The 21,761-nt window shown below is 36.2% G+C and overlaps 2 protein-coding genes across 2 annotated transcripts in view; one reads left to right on the plus strand and one right to left on the minus strand.

The window, feature by feature from the left end:
• LOC106082219 (glycerol-3-phosphate dehydrogenase [NAD(+)], cytoplasmic) overlaps positions 1-13,686 on the plus strand; it is a 59,068-nt gene extending 45,382 nt beyond the window's left edge. Inside the window, exon 7 of the mRNA XM_013244604.2 lies at positions 12,997-13,686. Coding sequence (XP_013100058.2) covers positions 12,997-13,369 — 373 coding nt within the window. The 3' untranslated portion in view covers positions 13,370-13,686. The remainder of the gene's footprint in view (positions 1-12,996) is intronic.
• On the minus strand, positions 879-21,096 carry LOC106082220 (carbonic anhydrase 2-like). Its single transcript, XM_013244608.2, has 6 exons — positions 20,592-21,096; positions 6,991-7,085; positions 6,603-6,693; positions 6,278-6,540; positions 1,199-1,429; positions 879-1,143 (listed from the first exon to the last, which is right to left on the minus strand). Exons 1-6 carry the CDS (start codon positions 20,653-20,655, stop codon positions 1,006-1,008), a joined length of 882 nt encoding a protein of 293 aa, XP_013100062.2. The 5' UTR covers positions 20,656-21,096; the 3' UTR covers positions 879-1,005.
• Between the last annotated feature and the right edge of the window lie 665 nt (positions 21,097-21,761).

A 21,761-nucleotide genomic window follows, 5' to 3' on the forward strand; every position in this document is an offset into this window, starting at 1 on the left:
ATCATTTGAGCCATAAATCATTTTTAGATGAAAATAAAGAAGAAGCAGAAGAAATAATAAAAAAAATAATTGCAAATGGCAATGTGGCGGTGGAATTATTCCACAACTTTGGTATGTGCACAATGTGTTAGCAGATTCCATAAATTGACATACTGTATGGAAATAATAATAATAAAATTTTAAAAGTGGAAAACTTTAATGCTTAAAGCGTATTCAAGGCGTCTTAAATTAAAACTGTGCCATTTTGTAATATCCGTTTTAGATTGAAAGGTTAACATGGTGTAATAACATACATTCAACGTGGGAATAATGTATGCTGGATTAGTAAGATGTATAAATTTACGGAGTAATTGATGATGATCACATTTTTTGCTCAGGTGCAGTTTTGTTGGGCATTATTATTTTTCATATTCGCTTTAAGCTGGTTTCTGATATACAAATTTACATAAGTGTTTGTCCTATCTCTTTTAAAATTTCCATTTTTTTAAAGAAACATTTCCTTTGGTGAAAAATATTTTCGTCCTTTTAAGAAAATAGTATCTTAAATTGTAGTACAGTGGATCCTTATATACCATTGAGGGTAGTGAAACAGAAATTAGGAAGAGGGCAACATTTCTGATATACACATTTGTCCCTACTATTCCAAATTTCCAATGCAAAGTAATTTAGAAGGATCTTAAGGAGTTTTGTCTTAAATTGTTTGGGAAGAGGATAATATTTTACCTCAGTTAAAGATACAGAAAAGTCTTACAAATAGGAGCGTCCATGAAAATTTTTTGCATTACGGCTATCTGATAACTTTGTTTAAACCTCTGTGAATAAAAGTTACATTTGTTTTTTAAAGTTTTTTATTAAAAAAGTTTCATGTCTCGTAAAAAAATATTTGACTATCTTAAATTCTAGTAGTAGGATTTCCCACAAGAAAATACAAATAACTTCAAAATAAATAAGTTTTAAATGCCATCGAATTATATAAAAATTGTTAAGCTTCCATCGCCTTAATCTTTACTTTAACCAGCCAAGATATTTAAATGTTAATAAAGGTTTGCGATGAAAAACCTTTCGAAAACCTTTGTATTGTATGGGACGAATATTAACAATGGTATCATCGCGTTCATCTAAAATGTTCCAAAATTTGGGAAGCTGTAAAAAACCGAATTATATCAATTACAAATCTAATTAAAAATCATTATCTTACCTCTTTATATGATATGGGTAAAATGTCCGCAAATATTATCCAAGACACAGATTCGGAACATGGCGGAGTGGTCAAAGATCCATGATAGGTATAGAAATCTTCACGATTTATATTACCCAGCAATGAACCTAAACTCATTAAATCCATGGCTGTAGCTGAACTATTGAATTCTTGCACATACTCCAAATTATCGTAGATTGCATTTAGGCCGGGATAGAAAACATTTTCAGACTGAAATGAGAAAAACCCGAATTGATATGTTAAATGTTTTAAAACTTTAATTTTTATGTTCATACAGAAAAAAATAAAAATAATAAGTGATACAATTAATTTTTTAATGAAATAGTCAATTCGAAGAATGATTGAAAATTTTTGAAATATACAAATAATTTTTTAATTGATCCAAAAAAAGAATTATTGAAAATTTCAAAATATCCAATTAAATATTGAATTGGATTAATTAACAATTTAATTGAAAATATGCAAATGTTATGTCAAACAATGAAACGGAAAATAATGTTTTCCGAATTGTAAAAGAAAGAGTAGCGAGACAGTGACAATGAATCGTCTTACAAACGAACAACGCTTGCAAATTATTGAATTTTATTATCAAAATGCATGCTCTGTTATAAAAGTTCATCGCGCTTTTCTTCCATTTTACGACGAAGCTCATTTTTGGCTCAATAGGTACGGTTACAAGCAGAATTGTCGATTTTGGAGTGAAGATCAGCCAAAAGCATTGCAAGAGCTACCAATGCATGCAGAAAAGTCACAGTTTGGTGTGGTTTAGGGGCTGGTGGCATCATTGGAACGTACTTCTTCAAAGATAATGCCCAAAATGCTACAGCTGGACTTGCATGACAACGTGGTTTCAACAGGACGGTGCCACATGCCACACAGCACGCGTAACTATGGACTTATTGAGAGGCGAGTTCGGTGAACATTTTATTCAACGTTTCTGACCGGTCATTTGGCCGCCTAGATCGTCGGATTAAACGCTTTATGACTATTTTTGGTGGGGCTATGTTAAATCTCATGTCTACACAGACAAGCCCGCTTCAATTGACGCATTGGAAGAAAACATTGAAGCATTTATTCGTAAGATACCGGCCGAAATGTTGCAAAGAGTATGCCTAAACTGGACAAAGCGGATGGACAATTGGAGGCGCAGTCACGTTCAACATATGCATAAAATAATCTTCAAACATTGAATTGAATTTTATGTGCTTTTTTTGAAAAACTTTTCTATAGCCCTTAAAAAATCACACTTTATTCATAAAAATTTTGAGCGGCTAGAGTTTTGCAAAAACGGATAGTCATAACAGTGCTGTTGGGTCTAAAAAAGTTCCCGCTCCATTAAAAAATGATTGAAAGAACTTACTGCATATACAACTAAAATTTGTTTTATTTTGTCAACGAAAACAGCTGTTTTTAATGAATTCAATTAATTTTTAATTGAAAATTTCAAAAGTTTCTATCACGAAGGTAATTAAAAACGAGTTCAGACTCAATTAAACAAATGATTGAATCAATTAATTTTTAATTGAAAATTTCAAAAAGTTTCAATAACGATCGTAATTGAAAAAAATTCCGGACTCAATTCTAAAAAAATTCGTTCAATTCATTTTTATACCCTCCACCATAGGATGGGGTATACCAATTTCATTCATTCTGTTTGTGACTCCTCGAAGTATTCGTCTAAGAACCCATGAAGTGTATATATTCTTCATCGACATGACATTTTAAGTCGTTCTAGCAATGTCCGTCCGTCTGTCCGTCCATCTGTCCGTCCGTTTGTCAGTCGAAAACACGCTATCTTTCAAAGAGTACAGCTAGCCGCTTGAAATTTTGCACAAATAGTTCTTATTAGTGTTAGTTAGTTGGGATTGTAAATGGGCCATATCGGGTCATGTTTTGATATAGCTGCCGATCTTATATATTGACTTCTTGAACCACTAGAGGGCGCAATTCTTATTCGATTTGGCTTAAACTTTGCATGAGGTGTTTTGTTTTGATTTCTAACAACTGTGCTAAGTGTGGTTCAAATCGGTCCATAACCGGATAAAGCTGTCATATAAACCGATCTGGGGTCTTGAATTCTTGAGCCACTAGAGGGCAAAATTCATATCCGATTTGGCTGAAATTTTGAAAGACGTGTTTCCAACGTGTTATGACTTCCAACAACAGTGCTAAGAATGGTTCAAATCGGTTCATAATTTGATATCGTTGCCATATATATCTAGCATCTTGACTTCTTGAGTCTCTAGAGAGCGTAATTATCATCCGACAACGGCTTCTCCCATGACCTTTAACATACGTTTCAAATATGGTCTGAATGGGTCTAAAGCCTGATGCAGCTCCCATATAAACCGATCTCCCTATTTTACTTTGTAAGCCCCTTAAGGGCGCAATTCTTATTCGAGTTGGCTGAAATTTTACACAATGACTTCTACCATGGTCTCCAACATTTAGTTCGTTTATGGTCTGAATCGGACCATAACTTTTATACAGGGGGCTCCAGGAAAGATAAAATGCCTTCAGCCCAGATATCCTTTTTCGGAGAAGAGAAAGGGATATCTTCATCCTCTCTCTCTTTAGCTCCCAGCGGAACAAAAGAATGTCCAAAGTTTGAGTAGCACCATGTACATGACTCTTTCGGTGATATGGTGATCTTCGTTGTCACTGATCCTACAGTCAGGTGCAAAAGCCTAAGATCGAGAATGGTATTTAACGCCTGTCTTGAGCCACTCCTCCTTGTCCCAGAGATCAGCACTGGCACCGTGCCATTCTCGATTATATTGCGGAGTGCTCTGTTGGTCAGAGCTTCATGCCACACCAGACATCCATAGGTGAATTTTGGTCGAACAACCGCCATAAAAATTCTGTGCACTTTCTCCGGCGTAAGCTCCCAACCTCTTCCTAAGTATTGTAGCGATACGAGCATAGTGCATGGAGTCCCCTTCTTTGTTCCTGCTAAAACTTGGTATCTGGTCAAGAATCACGCCCAAGAACTTGGCCTCTGCAGAGAGCGGCTGCTCCAATCCATCCACGACAAGTCCACTTAGAATGTCCAACTTCCCCCTCGTGCTGAAAAACCTCCAACTCTTTCCTATAGCGTGGCGACAGAAGTTGAGCGAATTCAGCTCCCTTTTGACCCTTTCATCGATGTTCCTGCTCCAAATTAGATTCTTATCAAGAACCACGCTCAAGTACTTGGCCTACGGATAGAGCGGTAGTTCCTCCCCATCCAGGACAGGTCCCCTGAAAACATCCAGGGGGAGCACCCCCTGTACCAGTTCAGTCTTTTTGGGGTTTATGCTAAGCCCGTTTCCTCCCCATCCAGGACAGGTCCCCTGAAAACATCCAGGGGGAGCACCCCCTGTACCAGTTCAGTCTTTTTGGGGTTTATGCTAAGCCCGTTTTCCCTCCATGATGACGACGCAAAGTGGGATAGAATAAAAAAAATAAAAAATCTGCCGTTTGAGACCGGGTAGATTTCTCTTTGAAACTGTAAGTGTTTAGAGGTGTTATCGTGATCATATAAAAATTTTGAAGACCCTATGTGGTGGCACCGCTTTTTGGCAGGCTGTAATATGGTCATAATGGCATTTCGAAAATATGTTGGGGCTGCCAAATCTTCATTTGTGGTTCCATTTCCAAAATTCTTAATTTGTTGGATAGTGCTCAAATTTCTAACCATTTAAAAGTTCAAAGATATATCTCCACCTGCTTTCAAACGGCAGATGTTTTACCAGATTTTTTTGGATTCTATCCCACAGTGCGATATCATACACGTAGGCAACGACAAACTATGTCTCCCTCTCTAAAAACATCAGAATCGCATTTATAACCAGAAGCCATAATAGAGGGAATAAAGCCCCTCTTAATGCTGTTCCTCTGGTAACAATCTTCCTTATCGAATCCTCTACCAGTTATGCGATGCAATTTACCAAAAGAACAGGAACCCTAATGTCCAACAGAGTGTCATGTATGGAGTTTAAATTTAGGTTATTAAAAACCTCTTTTTTTCCAAGAAGGCCGCTAAAGTGAAGACGCCCATGAAGCGAATCACGTCATGAGCACTGTCAATTGAGCGACTCTTAGTGTACGCATGCCGATAGCTGCATCCAGTGACGGGTCGAAACGGTCCCTAAAGATGGATGAGTGAATGATTGGCCTGGGGTATTTGTTTAGAGAAAGGTTCGATTACGGGATAAGAACCACCCTCTTTTCCCGACATTCAGTTGGTAGGTAGTCCAGCAAAACGTTGCTCATAAAAATCATCTCAAGATGTCAAACGGCAAACGGTCCTGCCTGACAGCTTCGAATAGGAACTACTCATATGAAATGTTTGGCCGTTTTTGATCGACTCATATAGTTAAGGGAAAAAGTAGTTATATCGAGCCAAAGTGAATGGATTCTGAAATTTCGGGCTTATGGATTTATAGCGCTTTTACTAATTTTTATAGATTTCTTCATAGTGTGGGGGCTCACTAATCTAATCATTCCGTTTGTAACACTTCGAAATATTGATCTGCAACTTGATCTATCCTTGTCCGCCGTCTGTGGAAATCATGATATCGTCTAAACGAATAAAGCTATTTGCTTGAAATTTTTTTTCGAATTTAGCTAAAATTTTTAACACTGATATCTTTGCCCATCAACATCCATGTCAAGTATGGTCGCATCAATCCACAACATGATGTAGCTCTCACATAAACCGGTCTCCCGATTTTACTTCTTGAGCCTGTATAGAACGTAATTTTTGATGGCTGAAATTTTGTATTGTAGTATGATTTCTACTTTAAAATCTAATCCAAATTTGGCCCAAATCGTTTTGTAACCTAATATGTATAGCCCCCATATAATCCTACCTGTCAATTTGATTTCCTGAGCATCTACAGAAAACAATTCTTATCCAAATACATAAAAAAATATAATATTTTATTTACTGCTTTGTGAAGAGCTCTTGAAAACTGCAATCCATGGAGAAGGGTACATAAGTTACGACCCCTCTGAACTTAGCCAGTTTTTACCTGTTCAACTTGATTTCCCTATAAATATGTATGTGTTCCTTACCTTCACCACTTTGAACAATACAGCCAACACAACAAAACCATCTTCAAACTGTTGTGCCACATCCACATTGGGGTATTTGATATTTCGATGTACGATGTGCATCTCAACATCATATCGATTGCCATTAACAATATGCTCGGAACCCTTACGTGTTGGAGAGCCCCAGTGAAAATGCACCTGCTCAACTTCATAGGTATCATCCAATAATCCTCCACGAATATAAGGTTTCTCACCCAAAATGGTAGGAGGAATAGAAAACTCCACTGAAAAAAAATTAAATATAAATAATAAGAAAATAAAAAGTAAATTCTTAAGATGTTCTTACCTGTATGACCATTGTTACGCAGATGAACAGATTCTGATAAAGGTATGTCGTAGTAAACAAATTCCATGGGATTAATAAGAACATCAACTGACTAAAAACGGACACAAAAAATATAAGGGAAAAAATTTAAACATTGATAATAAAAATGAAAAAAGGTTAACTAAACAAGTTAAAAGAGATAAATAGTTAAATTAACAAAGCGTAAAAACTTTTAATTGAAAAACTTTTATTCAAAATAGTAATTTGTTCATTAAATTGCACATTGCAAGAAAAACTCAAAACGTAATTTTTAGCTTTAATTTTTCCCAAAGTCAATGTTCGAAGCACACCATACATTTAAAAGTGCATACATAACTGGGGAAAAATAAAAAAATATAATAATTGTCACCTTTGGCGTTGATATAATTATGGGTGATTGTTTGTTGCCGCCACACTTAGAAAAATCCAAATGCCATTTCTCCGGTTCGTCATAGTTGAAACTTTCTGCAAATAATCCCCAAAACATATGAATGAGTGAGTAACCAAATGTGTATATTTATGTTTATTGCTGAAAATTATTTTTACTAAACGACAATAACAAAACTCAATAGTCATTATTATTGTTATTACAACAACAATTAACAATAACACTTTGCATCATTACTCCAGTGTTTTGAGTTGTGTACACACACACAATGCCACTTGATGTGTATGCTCCACTATACGCATGCGCTATCTCATGATTATTATTCCTTAAAAGTTTGTTATGTTTAGCCATTACACAGCTTTCTGGGGTTTGACTTCGACCAGACGTTGTTGGAAATATTGTTAACAAGCGTGGATAGTTTTTGAACGCGCGTTGTTGTTTCATATACCGAGCGTTGTGAACATCATCCCTACAAAATGTGTATGTATACCAACTCTCAGTTTAAATGACTTCAAAAATATTGTATGTACATAGTCGGCTGTGGTGCAATGTGGTAAAGCATTTGAAAATATTTAATGGAAAGAATGCAGGTTCGATGCTCAGCAGCACACAAATTCTTTATTTGCAATCTTTTAAAAAACTGTGCACTAGACGTTGTCAGAATGTGAACGGGTGTAAACGTTTCATTCACATATACTGTTGTTGATTGATGAAGGTTTGTGTATGATCTGATGCATCTGTGTGTTGATTCACTTTTGTGAACTAATGTGGTTCCTTTGTCAATGCCGTGCTTGATTTTTGCTATGGGTGTATAGGGGGGCAAAGTTTTGGTCCGATCGGTTAAAATTTGGGGCTACAATCTACAACGACCAACGATTCGAATTTTGATCTCTAACTGATTTTCAGGTTACTCTAAAGATGACTCTCAATATCTTATTTTTTGAAAAGTGTCTATGGGGCCACCATAACAAAATCTAAATGGGACATATTTGCTAACAATTGCAATATGGGGCAAGTCACTGAGTGCCGCCCATCCCCCAAAACCCCCAAACCGAACATGTTTGCCGACTATGAAAAAATGGGGCCCAAATGAATCGTATTTTAGAATAGACCGCAAATCTGATATCAACATTCGGGACCAACTGTCTAGGGCGGTTCCACCCCCAAAATAGGACGCATTTGCTAGTCATGAGATTATAAATAATAAGGTGTTTGAGATTATAAAACGAATTAAATATCCAATTTTAAGGCCAATGGCAATATAGAGTTGAAAGAAATGATATTTGAGAGTAGAGCACGATGCTGATTTGTTTTGAGGGCTAAGTGTTTGGGAGGCTACCCCACTCCCCAAAACGCACCTAAATCGGACATATTCACCGACCAGGTCAGTGTGGGGCTCAAATGAAAGGTATTGAGAAGTACAGCATGAAATTCTTAACCGCTTTCTGGACCAATTTTCTGGGGATCTACCCCTTCTCCAAAACACCCCACAAACAGCAATTTAGCAATTTAGTGACCATCGCAATATGGGACTTAAATAAACGCATTCGCCATGCCTTCCTCAAAACGCCCCACAAAGAGTACATATTTACCGACCATGGCAATATGTGGCTCAAATGAAAGGTATTTGAGATTAGAAAACGAATTTGTGAGTTTATTCTTTATAACGTATATTCTTTTCAAAAGTGTTACAATCGAAATGGCTACGTTAGCATACCGTCTATCCTATGGTGGTGAGTATAAAACCCAAAAGCCGCAGACAAATGTTTGTTTTCCGTTTGACACACGTTTTAGCAAAACGGTAACAATTTGACAACCACAAGTACTTAACATTTACGTATATACATGCTGCAGACAGACTGGCGGACGAACGTACATACAGTTGAAGACTGATGCTTTATAATAGGAATGTTTTATATTATAATTTTATTTGAAATTTTGAAATTTTATAATTTTTAAATAAAATTAGAAGTAAAACAAGTAAAAAGGCGTTAAGTTCGGTCGGGCTGAACTTTGGATACCCACCACATCGGGTATATATGTAAACCACCTTTCATCAAAATCCAGTGAAAATTGCATACCTTATGTCCCATAGCAGTTATATCGAAATATGAACCGATTTGAACCAAAATAAGTACAAGTCATTGTTAAACTATGTATAACAAAATACTGGTATTTTTAGTAGCTATATCGAAATGTCGAATGCCTAACATAAGTCACTGTGTCAAATTTCAGTGAAATCGGAAAATAAATGCGTCTTTTATGTGGCCAAGGCTTTAAATCGAGAAATCGGTCTATATGGCAGCTATATTCAAATATGGACCGATCTGGGCCAAATTGCAGAAGGATGTTGAAGGGCCCAACACAACTCACTCTCCCAAATTTCGGCGACATCGGACAATAAATGCGCTTTTTCTGGCCCCAAAACCTAAAACCGAGAGATCGGTCTATATGGCAGCTATATCCAAATCTGGACCGATCTGTGCCATAATGCAGAACTATGTGAAGGGGTTTAACCTAACTTAATGTCCCAAATTTCGGCAACATCGGACAATAAATGCGCCTTTTATGGGCCTAAGAACCTAAATCGGAGGATCGGTCTATATTGACAGCTATATCCAAATCTGGACCGATCTGAGCCAAATTGGCGAAAGATGTCAAAGGGTTGGCCCTTTGACATCTTTCGTACCAAATTTCAGCAAAATTCGATAATAAATGTGGCTTTTATGGGCCTAAAAGCCTAAATCAGAGGATCGGTCTATATGGCGGCTGTATCCAAATCTGGACCGATTTGGGCCAAATTGATGAAGGATGTTGAGGGGCCTAACACAACTCACTGTCCCAAATTTCAGCAAAATCGAATAATAAATGTGGCTTTTATGGGCCTAAGACCCTAAATCGGAGGATCGGTCTATTTCGCAGCTATATCCAAATCTGGACCGATCTGAGTCAAATTGACGAAGAATGTCGAAGGGCCTAACACAACTCACTGTCCCAAATTTCAGCAAAATCAGATAATAAATGTGGCTTTTATGGGACTGAGACCTTAAATCGGCGGATCAGTCTATATGAGGGCTATATCAAGATATAGTCCGATATAGCCCATCTTCGAACTTAACCTGCTTATGGACAAAAAAAAAAAGAATCTGTGCGAAGTTTCAGCTCAATATCTCTATATTTGAAGACTGTAGCGTGATTTCAACAGACATACGGACGGGCATGTCTAGATCGTTTTAGGTTTTTACGCTGATCAAGAATATATACACTATAGGGTCGTAAATGGATATTTCGATGTGTTGCTAACGGAATGCCCAAATGAATATACCATCCATTCTTCGGTGGTGGGTATAGAAATTTACTGCAAAAATGTTTGTTCTTACTTTAAGCAACTGTCACATTAAAATCTTCAATATTCTTTTTATAAAAAGATTTCGGTTGATCATGCTTAACTGATACAAAGGAATTTTTTCATAAAATATTAATATAATAGATGCTTAACTTAATATATCGTTATAAAGGTCGAGATATCGTCTGAGATTAGGTAATAGCTTCGAGCAACATACAACATTAACACTCCAAAATATTTTGCTCAATTTTTAAGGATTAAAGATTATCAAACATAATTTAAAGATGATAAATTGTCAAACTTTTTAAGGAAACATTCTCTTTGGTGAAAGATATTTTCGTTGATATTAAGGATTTTTTTATTTGAAATGGTAGGTTAATTTGCGTCTCGTTATTAAAGACAACAAGTAAGAGCGTGCTAAGTTCGGCCGGGCCGAATCTTATATACCCTCCATCATGGATCGCATTTGTCGAGTTCTATGCGCGGTATCTCTTTTTAGGCAAACAAAGAATATTGAATAAGAACTTTTATGCTATTGTGTAATATTTTAGTTTATTCGGATAAGAATTGGGCCTTGTAGGGGTTCAAGAAGCAAAATCGGGAGATCGGTTTATATGGGAGCTGTATCAAGCTATTGATCGATTCAGACCATATTAGACACGTATGTTGAAGGTCATGAGAGAAGTCGTTGTACAAAATTTCTTCCAACTCGTATGAGAACTGCCCCCTCTAGAGGCTTAAGAAGTCAAGATCCCAGATCGGTTTATATGGCAGCTATATCAGGTTATTGACCGATTTGCGCCATACTTAACGCAGTTATTTTAAGTCATAACAAAACATCGCATGCGCTCTTTGGGCTCAAGAAGTCAAGATCCAAGATCGGTATATATGACAGCTATACCAGATGATGAACCGATTTGAATCATACTTAACACAGATATTGGAAAATATACCAAAACACTACGTGCAAAATTTCAGTCAAATCGGACAAGAATTGCGCTCTCTAGAGGCTCAAGAAGTCAAGACCCAAGATCGGTTTATATGGCAGCTATATCAAAGCATGTACCGATTTGAACCATACTTAGCACAGTTGTTGGAAACCATAACATAACACTTCGTGCAAAATGTTCAACAGATGATGAACCGATTTGAATCATACTTAACACAGATATTGGAAAATATACCAAAACACTACGTGCAAAATTTCAGTCAAATCGGACAAGAATTGCGCTCTCTAGAGGCTCAAGAAGTCAAGACCCAAGATCGGTTTATATGGCAGCTATATCAAAGCATGTACCGATTTGAACCATACTTAGCACAGTTGTTGGAAACCATAACATAACACTTCGTGCAAAATTTCAGCTAAAACGGATAAGAATTGCGCCCTCTATAGGCCCAAGATTGGTTTATATGGCACTTATCTTTATCTGGACAACTTAAGCAAGATATGCCTTTTGTGGCTGGTAAATAAAAAATATTAGTGGGAATTGCGACATATTTCCAAATACTTTTGGTAGATAAATAAAATTCGCACTTAACGATTGGTTGATAATTCAAAACTACTGTACCACTCAACTTTTTTTTTTAAATTGTAATATTCAAGGAAATATGGGTAACACATTGCCCTGGATAAGAAGTATAGCGACACTACATCTTATACATCCAATTAGAAATACAAGACTTTTGTATTAAAAATTTTAAACTATAATAAACTAAAACTTAACGTTGCGGAAAGGTAGGGGATACTAGTCATAATTGGTTTGGTGGATAAGAACACTCGATTAGAAGCATAGCCATACTTCATCTGATACATCGCATTATAACTACAAGACTTTTGTATTGTATATAAAAATAATAACTTTAATAAACTAAAACTTTACGTTTTGGAAAGGTTATACATTAAGGAACAGGGGCAGAAGGTTGGAAAATGGAGTTATGAACCCGCGTCCTTTTAAAGACTATACATGTATATGAATGATCGTCCTGACATTCTATATCGATCTTTTCATGTATGCCCTTCCCATAATATGTCTATCGGTATCAGTATGGCATTCAAATGATTGACCTTCAAGAGCTTTACTTTCTGCCCATGTAAAATCATCTCTGAAAATGATTCATTGTTCAATAAAAAGTCAACACAAAGGGGTTAAGGCTAATCATTGCCATCTGAAATTACGGCCATAAAATGCAAATTTGAGTTTAATGTAATTTTTTTCAAATTGTTTAAACGTTACGTCAAAAAATATAGGCCATCCATCAGAGAAAGTATCCATTCCATTAACTTTATTTGCTAACCCATTAACTGATTGTATTTATTTGCCAATAAAACATAGAAAACCTGCCTAATGTATATTTGGAGATTTTATGTTTTTATTATATAATCTGGAAGCAACCAAACATCAGGCATCAAGCAAGTAAACATTATTTTGTGGCAACAAAAGACTGCGAGCTTGCTCACTCACTCACATGCTTCGTTTAACATTCCTCAATTAAAGAAATTTACTTGCCATACCAACTAACCAGCCAAGCACTAACTCTTCACTACATTCGCACGCAATTTTCCATAGCACCATTCATTAGTCTAATTTGTTAACAAAAGAAAACAATTTTGTCGTTCTTAATTTTCCCCACATTTCTTGCAGAAAAACATTTGCCACGGATGTGGGCAAATTTTCCACTAAATCGCTGCTACCGACTGCTGTCAATAAACATCTTAATGGTCCATTAACAAACAACTCGAAATTGTGTTCCACAACATTCCATTCCAACAGCTTTTCACCATTTAAGCGCAAATTTTCTATGGGGATGAGACCAAATCTTCCGATTTCATACAATGGACATTTAAGGAGTTCATACAAAATTACTCCATTGTTGTGTCAAGATTACACTATGCTTGGTCAACAATGCAAATATGGAGATGGGAAAATTATGAAAATTTTACGTTTCACAAAAATATGTGAATATCAAATACTACCAGTCATGGTAGGCTTGAAAATATTTAGACTATTAAAATAGAATGTGGCAACAAATGTTAATTCATACTAGGTTAAATACATATGCATCTTTAATCTATCCATCTAAAGACATCTTATACTCAATGTTTATACTAAAATTAATCCAGTGAAATATCAGTTACACCTAAATTGGATTTCATTTAATAACTTTTCACGGATTTAAATCAAGAAATAAAATACCTTTGATAACTGTATTAATGAATAACATAACCCAGCCCACCTTATTTGTATTCCCCAGCTTATATAAATCTTATACATTTTGAAATAATTTGCAAATAGAAGCTGTGGTCAAATGCTATTTCAAAAGACATTCTAAAATCATGATAGTTGTGCCACTTTCTGGCAGTGGGGAATGAATTTACACGTATAAGCTTAGGACCGGGTGAAACATTGTTGTAAGCATTTAGTACAACTATTATCTAATTACTTGTTACATTAAATTATTCAAAAATTTAATCTCTTTTGTTGATAAATAGTTTGGAGTTTCATAGTCAATTGTTTGTGAGAACTTTAAGCTGGCTGGCAGGTACTCGTATTTAAACCACATTATGTGATATTAAAACCAATTGTTTGTGTTATCTATCAGTAGGTGAATATTAATAGATTGATTATATTAAAACGTTGATTCCGCTATATTCTAAAAACAAGTAAAAAGGCGTTAAGTTCGGCCGAGCCGAACTTTGGATACCCACCACCTCGGGTATATATGTAAACCACCTTTCATCAAAATCCGGTGGAAATTGTATACCTTATGTCCCAACCAAAATTTGGACCAAATACTAATAAGTACAAGTTATTGTTCAATTGTGTATAACAAAATATGGATCTTTTTAGTAGATATATCTTAAAATAAATCGATCTGAACTATATACGACACGGAAAGTCGAATGTCGAAAAGCCTAACATAAGTCACTGTATCAAATTTCAGTGAAATCTGATTATAAATGCGCCTTTTATGGGGCCAAGACTTTAAATCGAGAGATTGGTTTATATGGCAGCTATATCCAAATCTGGACCGATCTGGGCCAAATTGCAGAAGGATGTCGAAGGTCCTAACACAACTCACTGTCCCAAATTTCGGGGAACTAGGACAATAAATGGGCCTTTTATAGGCCCAAAACCTTAAATCGAGAGATCGGTCTATATGACACCTTTATTAAAATCTGTACCGATCTGAGCCAAATTGCAGAAGGATGTCGAAGGTCCTAACACAACTCACTGTTCGAAATTTCGGCGACATCGGTCAATAAATGAACCTTTTATGGGCCCAAAACCTTAAATCGAGAGATCGGTCTATAGGCAGCTATATCCAAATATGGGCCAAATTGAGGTAGAATGTCGACTGGCCTAACACAACTCGCTGTCCCATATTTTAGCAAAATCAGATAATAGATGTGGTTTTTATGGGCCTAAGACCCTAAATCGGCGGATCGGTCTGCATGACAGCTATATCCAAATCTGAACCGATCTGGGCCAAATTGACGAAGGATGTCGAAGGGCCTAACACAACTCACTGTCCCAAATTTCAGCAAAATCGGATGATAATTGTGGCTTTTATGGGCCTAAGACCCTAAATCGGCGGATCAGTCTTTATGGGGGCTATATCAAGATATAGTCCGATATAGCCCATCTTTGTACTTAACCTGCTTATGGGCAAAAAAAGAATCTGTAAAATGTTTCAGCTCAATATCTATATTTTTAAAGACTGTAGCGTGATTTCAACAGACAGACGGACGGACATGGCTAGATCGTCTTAGATTTTTACGCTGATCAAGAATATATATACTTTACAGGGTCGGAAACGAATATTTCGATGTGTTGCAAACTGAATGACAAAATGAATATACCCCCATCCTTCGGTGGTGGGTATAAAAAACACACTCTATGAATGGATTAATTCGTACTTATTAACAGGGTCGGAAACGAATATTTCGATGTGTTGCAAACTGAATGACAAAATGAATATACCCCCATCCTTCGGTGGTGGGTATAAAAAACACACTCTATGAATGGATTAATTCGTACTTATTAAGCTGCTTTGATTATTGTTTGTTAGTACGAGTATTCAGGAAAATTTCTTTTTATTTGGTAGAAATAACACCACCACTCTACATACGTCATTGTCTTTTAAAGGCCGTTTATGTGAATTTCTCTGTTGTTTGACTATATACTAGCTACAATTACAAAGTATAGGTGTTCAATTTGGTAAGTGAGCTATTCGAATTGCTTACTCTTTATGGGTTAGGCAAATTGATTTTTGCCTAAAAGAGTTATTGTTATAATACTTTACATGCCAAACAAAAAGAAATATAGTAAGTAAAAACTAAAGTTGGCCTAAACGGCAAAATTGATTTTTTGCCTAAAAGAATTATTTGTATAATACTTTACATGTCAAACACAAAAAGAAATATAATAAGTAACAAGTAAGAGCGTGCTAAGTTCGACCGGGCCGAATCCTATATACCCTCCACCATGGATCGCATTTGTCAAGTTCTTTGCCCGGTATCTCCTTTTAGGCAAACGGAGAATAATGGATAAGAATTGTGATTCTATTAGAGCTATATCAAGTTATAGTCCGATTCGAACCATAAATAAAAGCCATAGTGGAAGTCATTGTGCCAAATTTCAGCTAAATCGGATAAGAATTGTGCCATATAGCGGCTCAAGAAGTAATATCGGGAGAACGGTTTATATGGAAGATGTATCATTTGACACGAATGTTGAAGGTCATAGGAGAAGCCGTTGTACAAAATTTCAGCCAAATCGGATAAGAATTGCGCCCTCTAGAGGCTGAAGAAATCAAGATACCAGATCGGTTTATATGGCCGCTATATCAGGTTATAGACCGATTTGAACCATACTTAATACACTTGTTGAAAGTCATAACAAAACACCTCGTGGAAAATTTCTGCCAAATGGGATATGAATTGCGTCCTCTAGAAGCTCAGGAACTCAAGACCCAAGATCGGTTTATATGGCAGCTATATGAGGTTATGGACCGATTTGAACCATACTTAGCACAGCTGTTGGGAGTCGCAACAAAATATTTGATGCAAAATTTGGGCCAAATCGGATAAGAATTGCACCCTCTAGAAGTTCAAGAAGTCAAGATCCCAGATCGGTTTATATGGCAGCTATATCAGGTTATGTAATGATTTGAACCATACTTAACACAACTGTTGGAAGTCGCAACAAAACACCTCGTGCAAAATTTCAGCCAAATCGGATAAGAATTGAGCCCTCTAGAAGCTCAAGAAGTGAAGACCCAAGATCGGTTTATATGTCAGCTATATCAAAACATGGACCGATATAGCCCATTTACAATCCCAACCGACCTACACTAATAAAAAGTAATTAAATAAGAGATATTGAGCTGAAACTTTGCACAAATTCTTTTTTGTCCATAGGCAGGTTAAGTTCGATATAGCTCCCATATATACACAGATAGGAAACATATGTTTTAAAATTATGCGCCAACGTTGCATACACGGGCGTTGTTGAAAATATTGTCAACAAGCGTGAATGATTTTATGAGCAAGCGTTGTTGATGCATGCAATGACCGTTGTGGACATCGTCCCTTCGAAATGTGTATATATACCAACCTTAAGTTTAAATGACTCTTCAAATCTTGTATGTGTATAGCCGGCCGTGGTTCAATGTGGTAAGGCGTTTTTAATATCGTGCTATATTTGGATATAGCTGCTATATAGACCAATCTGTCGATTTAGGGTCTTAGGCCAATTAAAGCCACATTTATTAACCGATTTCGCTGAAATTTGGCACAATGTGTTGCGTTCAATATTCGTACCGAGTATGGTCAAGATTGGGATTCATATACGATTTCCCGATTTTGGGTCTTGGGTCCATAAAAGGCGCATTTTTACCCGATTTCGCCAAAAATGCTAGACTCTTTGATATCCGTGTTCAAAATAGCCTCGATCTTTCCATATTTGGATATAGCTGCTATATGGACCAATCACCCGATATAAGTTCTTCGGCCATTAAAATACGCATGTATTATTCGATATAGCTGAAATTTGGCACAATGTGTTGCGATAATCTCCTCGATATCCATACCGAGTATGGCCATGATCGGGCTATATTTGGATACAGTTGGCATATAAGGTCTTATACCCATAAATGGACATATTTATTATCCGATTTCGATGAAATTTGGCACTGTGTCCTATGTTAAGCTTCTCGAAATCCGTGGCGTATATGGTTCCTATTGGTTTATATTTGGATGTAGCTATCAAATATACCGTTGTCCCGATTTTAGTCATTGGGCCCATAAAAATCGTTCGGCACCGGGAGCTGCGACAGCCGCGTTCAATATGGGCCCCATCGACCTATATTTGGATGTGGTCCAAATCGGACCATATTTCGATATAGCTGCTGTGGCCTATTAAACGATGCATTTTTCACCGGACTATGACGAAAGGTCACGATAGCGATCGGATGCGTAAAGCTAACCGCTTGATATTTTGCACAAATACTATTATTGATATAGGTCGTAGGGAATTTCAAATGGGTCATAGTGGTTCAGATTCGGATATAGCTCCTATATAAACGGATCTCCTGATTTGAATACTTGAGCCTCTGGAAGCCGCAATTAGTTTGAAATTGTGCAAGTAGCGTTCTATTACGACTTCTGACAATCGTGATAAGTATAATCTGAATTGGTCTAAAACCTGATATAGCTGCTATATTAACCGATTCCCCAATCGGACTTCTTGAGCCCCTGAAAGACGGAATTATTATCCGATTGAGTTGAAATTTTGTACGGAGTGTTCTGTTACCACTGGCAACAAACGTGTCAAGTATGGCCCAAATCGGTCTGTAACCTGATATAGGTGCCATATAAACCGATCACACGATTTGACATCCTGAGCCCCTAGAAGATGCAATTTTAATCCTATTGGGATGAAATTTTGCATAAATGTTTCGCTGTGACTTCCAAAATTCGTGGTAGGTATGGTGCAAATCGGTCTATAACCTGATATAGGGCCCATATAAACCGATATCCCGATTTGACATGCTGAGCCCCTAGAATCCACAATTGTTGCCGGAATGGAATGAAATTTGCATGAGTGTCTCGTTACGACTTCGAACAATCGTAACAAGTATGGTCTAAATAGGTTTATAATTTTAATTTTGCCTTATTTGGTAGAAATTTCGCATGTATGTAGAAATTTTTAGGAGAATTGTTGGTGGTGGGTTCCCTAGATTCGGTCCGGTCGAACTTAGCACGTTTTTAATTGTTTCTAATAGTCGAAAACCGATTTTAGGTTAAAACCAGTTTATTGATTGTCCTATGAAGTTTTTGAATATTCACTGCAATATGGGACTTTTTTCTGTGCACACATTTAGAAAATTAATTATGCTTCCGCTTTTTATACCCTACACCACTACTGTGGTACAGGGTATTATAACTTAGTGAATTTGTTTGTAACACCCAGAAGGAAGAGAGAATCACTTTCTGATTCAATTTAGCTATGTCCGTCTGTCCATGTTAATTTGTGTACAAAGTACAGGTCGCAGTTTTCATCCGATCGTCTTCAAGTTTGGTGCAGGCATGTTTCTCGGCCTAGAGATGAGGCCTATTGAAATTGGAAAAAATCGGTTCAGATCTGGGTATAGCTCCCATATATATGTTCGTCCGATATTCAGTAATAATGCAATAAAATTGTCATCTGTTAACCGATTCTCTCGAAATTTGGCAGGAAGGATTTTTTTCATGGAATTTCATGGAAATTGGTTCAGATTTAGATATAGCTCTCATATGTATATATCGCTTGATTATCACTCCTAGAGCCACTGCAAGCATATTAATTGACCAATCTTGCCAAAATATTGTACATCGCATCCCTCGATGACTACCACAATATACATAGAGTTTGGTCAAAATCGGTTCCGATTTAGATATAGCTCCCATATATATGTTCGTCCGATTTGCAGTAATATTGCAAAATGGTTTTTTGTTAACCGATTTTCTCGAAATTCGGCTGGAGGGATTTTATCATGACTCTCAATATTACTGGTGAATTTCATGGAAATCGGTTCAGATTTAGATATAGCTCTCATGTATGTATATATAGCCCGATTTTAACTTCTAGAGTCACAGCAAGCGCATTTATTGATCCATCTTGCCAAAATTTTACAAAATGCTTTCCTCGACGACTGCCACAGTATCTGAGGAGTTTGCTCGAAATCGGTTCAGATTTAGATATAGTTCTCATATATATGTTCGCCTGATTTTGAGAAATATTGCAAAAAAGTTATCATTTGTTATCCGATTGTGTCGAAATTTTGCAGGAAGGATTTTCTTATGACTTTCAATATTACTGTTGAATTTCATAGAAATCTGCCCAGATTTATATATAGCTGTCATATATGTATATCGCCCGATTTTCACTTGAAGAGCCACTGCTAGCGCTTTTATTGACCAATCTTGCCAAAAGTTTGCATAACGCTTTCCTCGAAGACTACCACATTATCTGAGAAGTATAGTCGGAATCGGTTCAGAATTACATATAGCTCCCATATATACGTGCATCAGATTTTGGGCTATTTGCCATAATGTTGTCATTTGTCAACCGTAGTTTTTACAATTTGAACATATCTGCTCGACGAGGTCCATCAAAATTGGTTCAGAATTGGGTATAGGTCCCACATTGTACTTATAGGGTAGGTGTAGGGTATTATACAGTAGGCACCGCCTGACTTTTGCCCTTCTTTACTGGTTTCATTTCATTAACACTTTTTTAATATTCGGTTTCACTTAAATCTTTTTTTAGAGTCTGTAATAAATAGCTGTAACAACTTCTAATCGATTAACGTTTTTGTCGCATATAAATCATGAATAAAAAAATAACCGAAAAATCAAAATGAAAATTGCACACCAGCTCATATATACATGTATTCTCGTCTTTTTTTTACATTGTCAATGCCAAATGATTTAAAAAAAGACCTATAACTAAGATAACTGTTTATGCAGCTAATTTTTGAATTGAGATACACCTGATCAATTTCGATGTTTGATTGAGCGGCGGCGGCGGCGGCGTTGACGGTGATAGACAAACGGCCAGACATTCAATTTTGTTATTAATTTATTATTGTTTACTTTTGTTAGTATTGTATTAATGTAGTAATTTTGTTGTTGTTATTGTTTTTATTATGATTGACATTCTGTCCATGTTTCTGATGAATTGATGATACGTACCCGCTGCCAATGGCAAAATGAATAAAAGACGATGGTAAATGCTGCCGAACACCGGAAAACTCATATTTCTATTTGGCGTTTCCCAGAATGGGGAACTAAACACTTCACTAATGGCAAAAGCTTTGACAGTTTAAAATTTAGTTTTTTTTTTATAATTTTTGTTTAAATTCACTATCAAATAATATTTAAAAAATATCTGTATTTCTTGCACTTATCCAAACACCAATGGAGAACGCCCGTTTTAACTTTTCTAAATAATTTTTCTTTAAAAACTTTTCTCTTTGGTCACTTTAAATTTTCGTTTGTTTTTTTTCCAAATTTGAAAAAGAGTTTGGTTTCTGACTTTACACATGCGCCGTTGTTCGTTGTGTGTCGGTTTCAATTGCCATCGTATACTAACGTCAATGTTGTTGTTACCATTATTTCTTATACGACTTGCCATTAGACATACAATGCATGTATGTATGTATGGACAAAATTGACTCAAATAAAAATCCAAAATTTGTTTTTGAAAAATCTTTGGTCTCTATTGTGATTGTTTTCATGTGTGTGCCTTTGTTTGCACTCGATTGACTTACAATGAAATTGAGTTAAATTTTGTGTTGCGGTACTTTTTTTTGGAAATAGGTACCCACTCTTGTGTACTTTAAGTACATATATGTACCTACAAGAAGGTAGCGGCATGTGAAAGTTAGATTGAGTCAAATAAGAAAATCGGCAGACTTTAACAATTTTAATAAAACAAGTACAAAAGGCATTAAGTTCGTCCGGGCCGAACTTTGGATACCCACCACCTCGGGTATATATGTTAACCTCCTCTCGTCACAATCCGGTAAAAATTGGAATTAGTGGTCTAATAAATATAAGTCACTGTTCAATTTTGTAGAACAAAATATTGGTTTGTTTGGCAGCTTTATCCGAATATAAACCGATCTGAATCATATTAAAGTCAGATATCGGGAGGCTCAGAAAAATTCACTGTTTCAAATTTCAGCGAAATCGGATAAAAAATAAAGCTTTTATTGCCTTCAGACTCTTTATCGGCAGATCGGTCTATATGGCAGCTATATCTAAATAAAGTCCGATCTGAACCATATTTAGGACAAATATTGGGAGGCTTAAAATAACCCACTGTTTTAAATTTCAGCGAAATCGGATAATAAGTAAAGC

This window comes from Stomoxys calcitrans, chromosome 2 (genome assembly GCF_963082655.1).
Source record: "Stomoxys calcitrans chromosome 2, idStoCalc2.1, whole genome shotgun sequence".
Classification (NCBI taxonomy): domain Eukaryota; kingdom Metazoa; phylum Arthropoda; class Insecta; order Diptera; family Muscidae; genus Stomoxys; species Stomoxys calcitrans.

Coding starts and splice junctions, on each gene's coding strand:
- LOC106082220 (XM_013244608.2), bottom strand. CDS start 20,655: ATGAGTTTTCCGGTGTTCGGCAGCATTTACCATCGTCTTTTATTCATT. Junction 7,086..20,591: donor CATTTTGCCATTGGCAGCGG/GTACGTATCATC, acceptor GATTATTTGCAG/AAAGTTTCAACTATGACGAA. Junction 6,694..6,990: donor TAATTATATCAACGCCAAAG/GTGACAATTATT, acceptor GTCCGTTTTTAG/TCAGTTGATGTTCTTATTAA.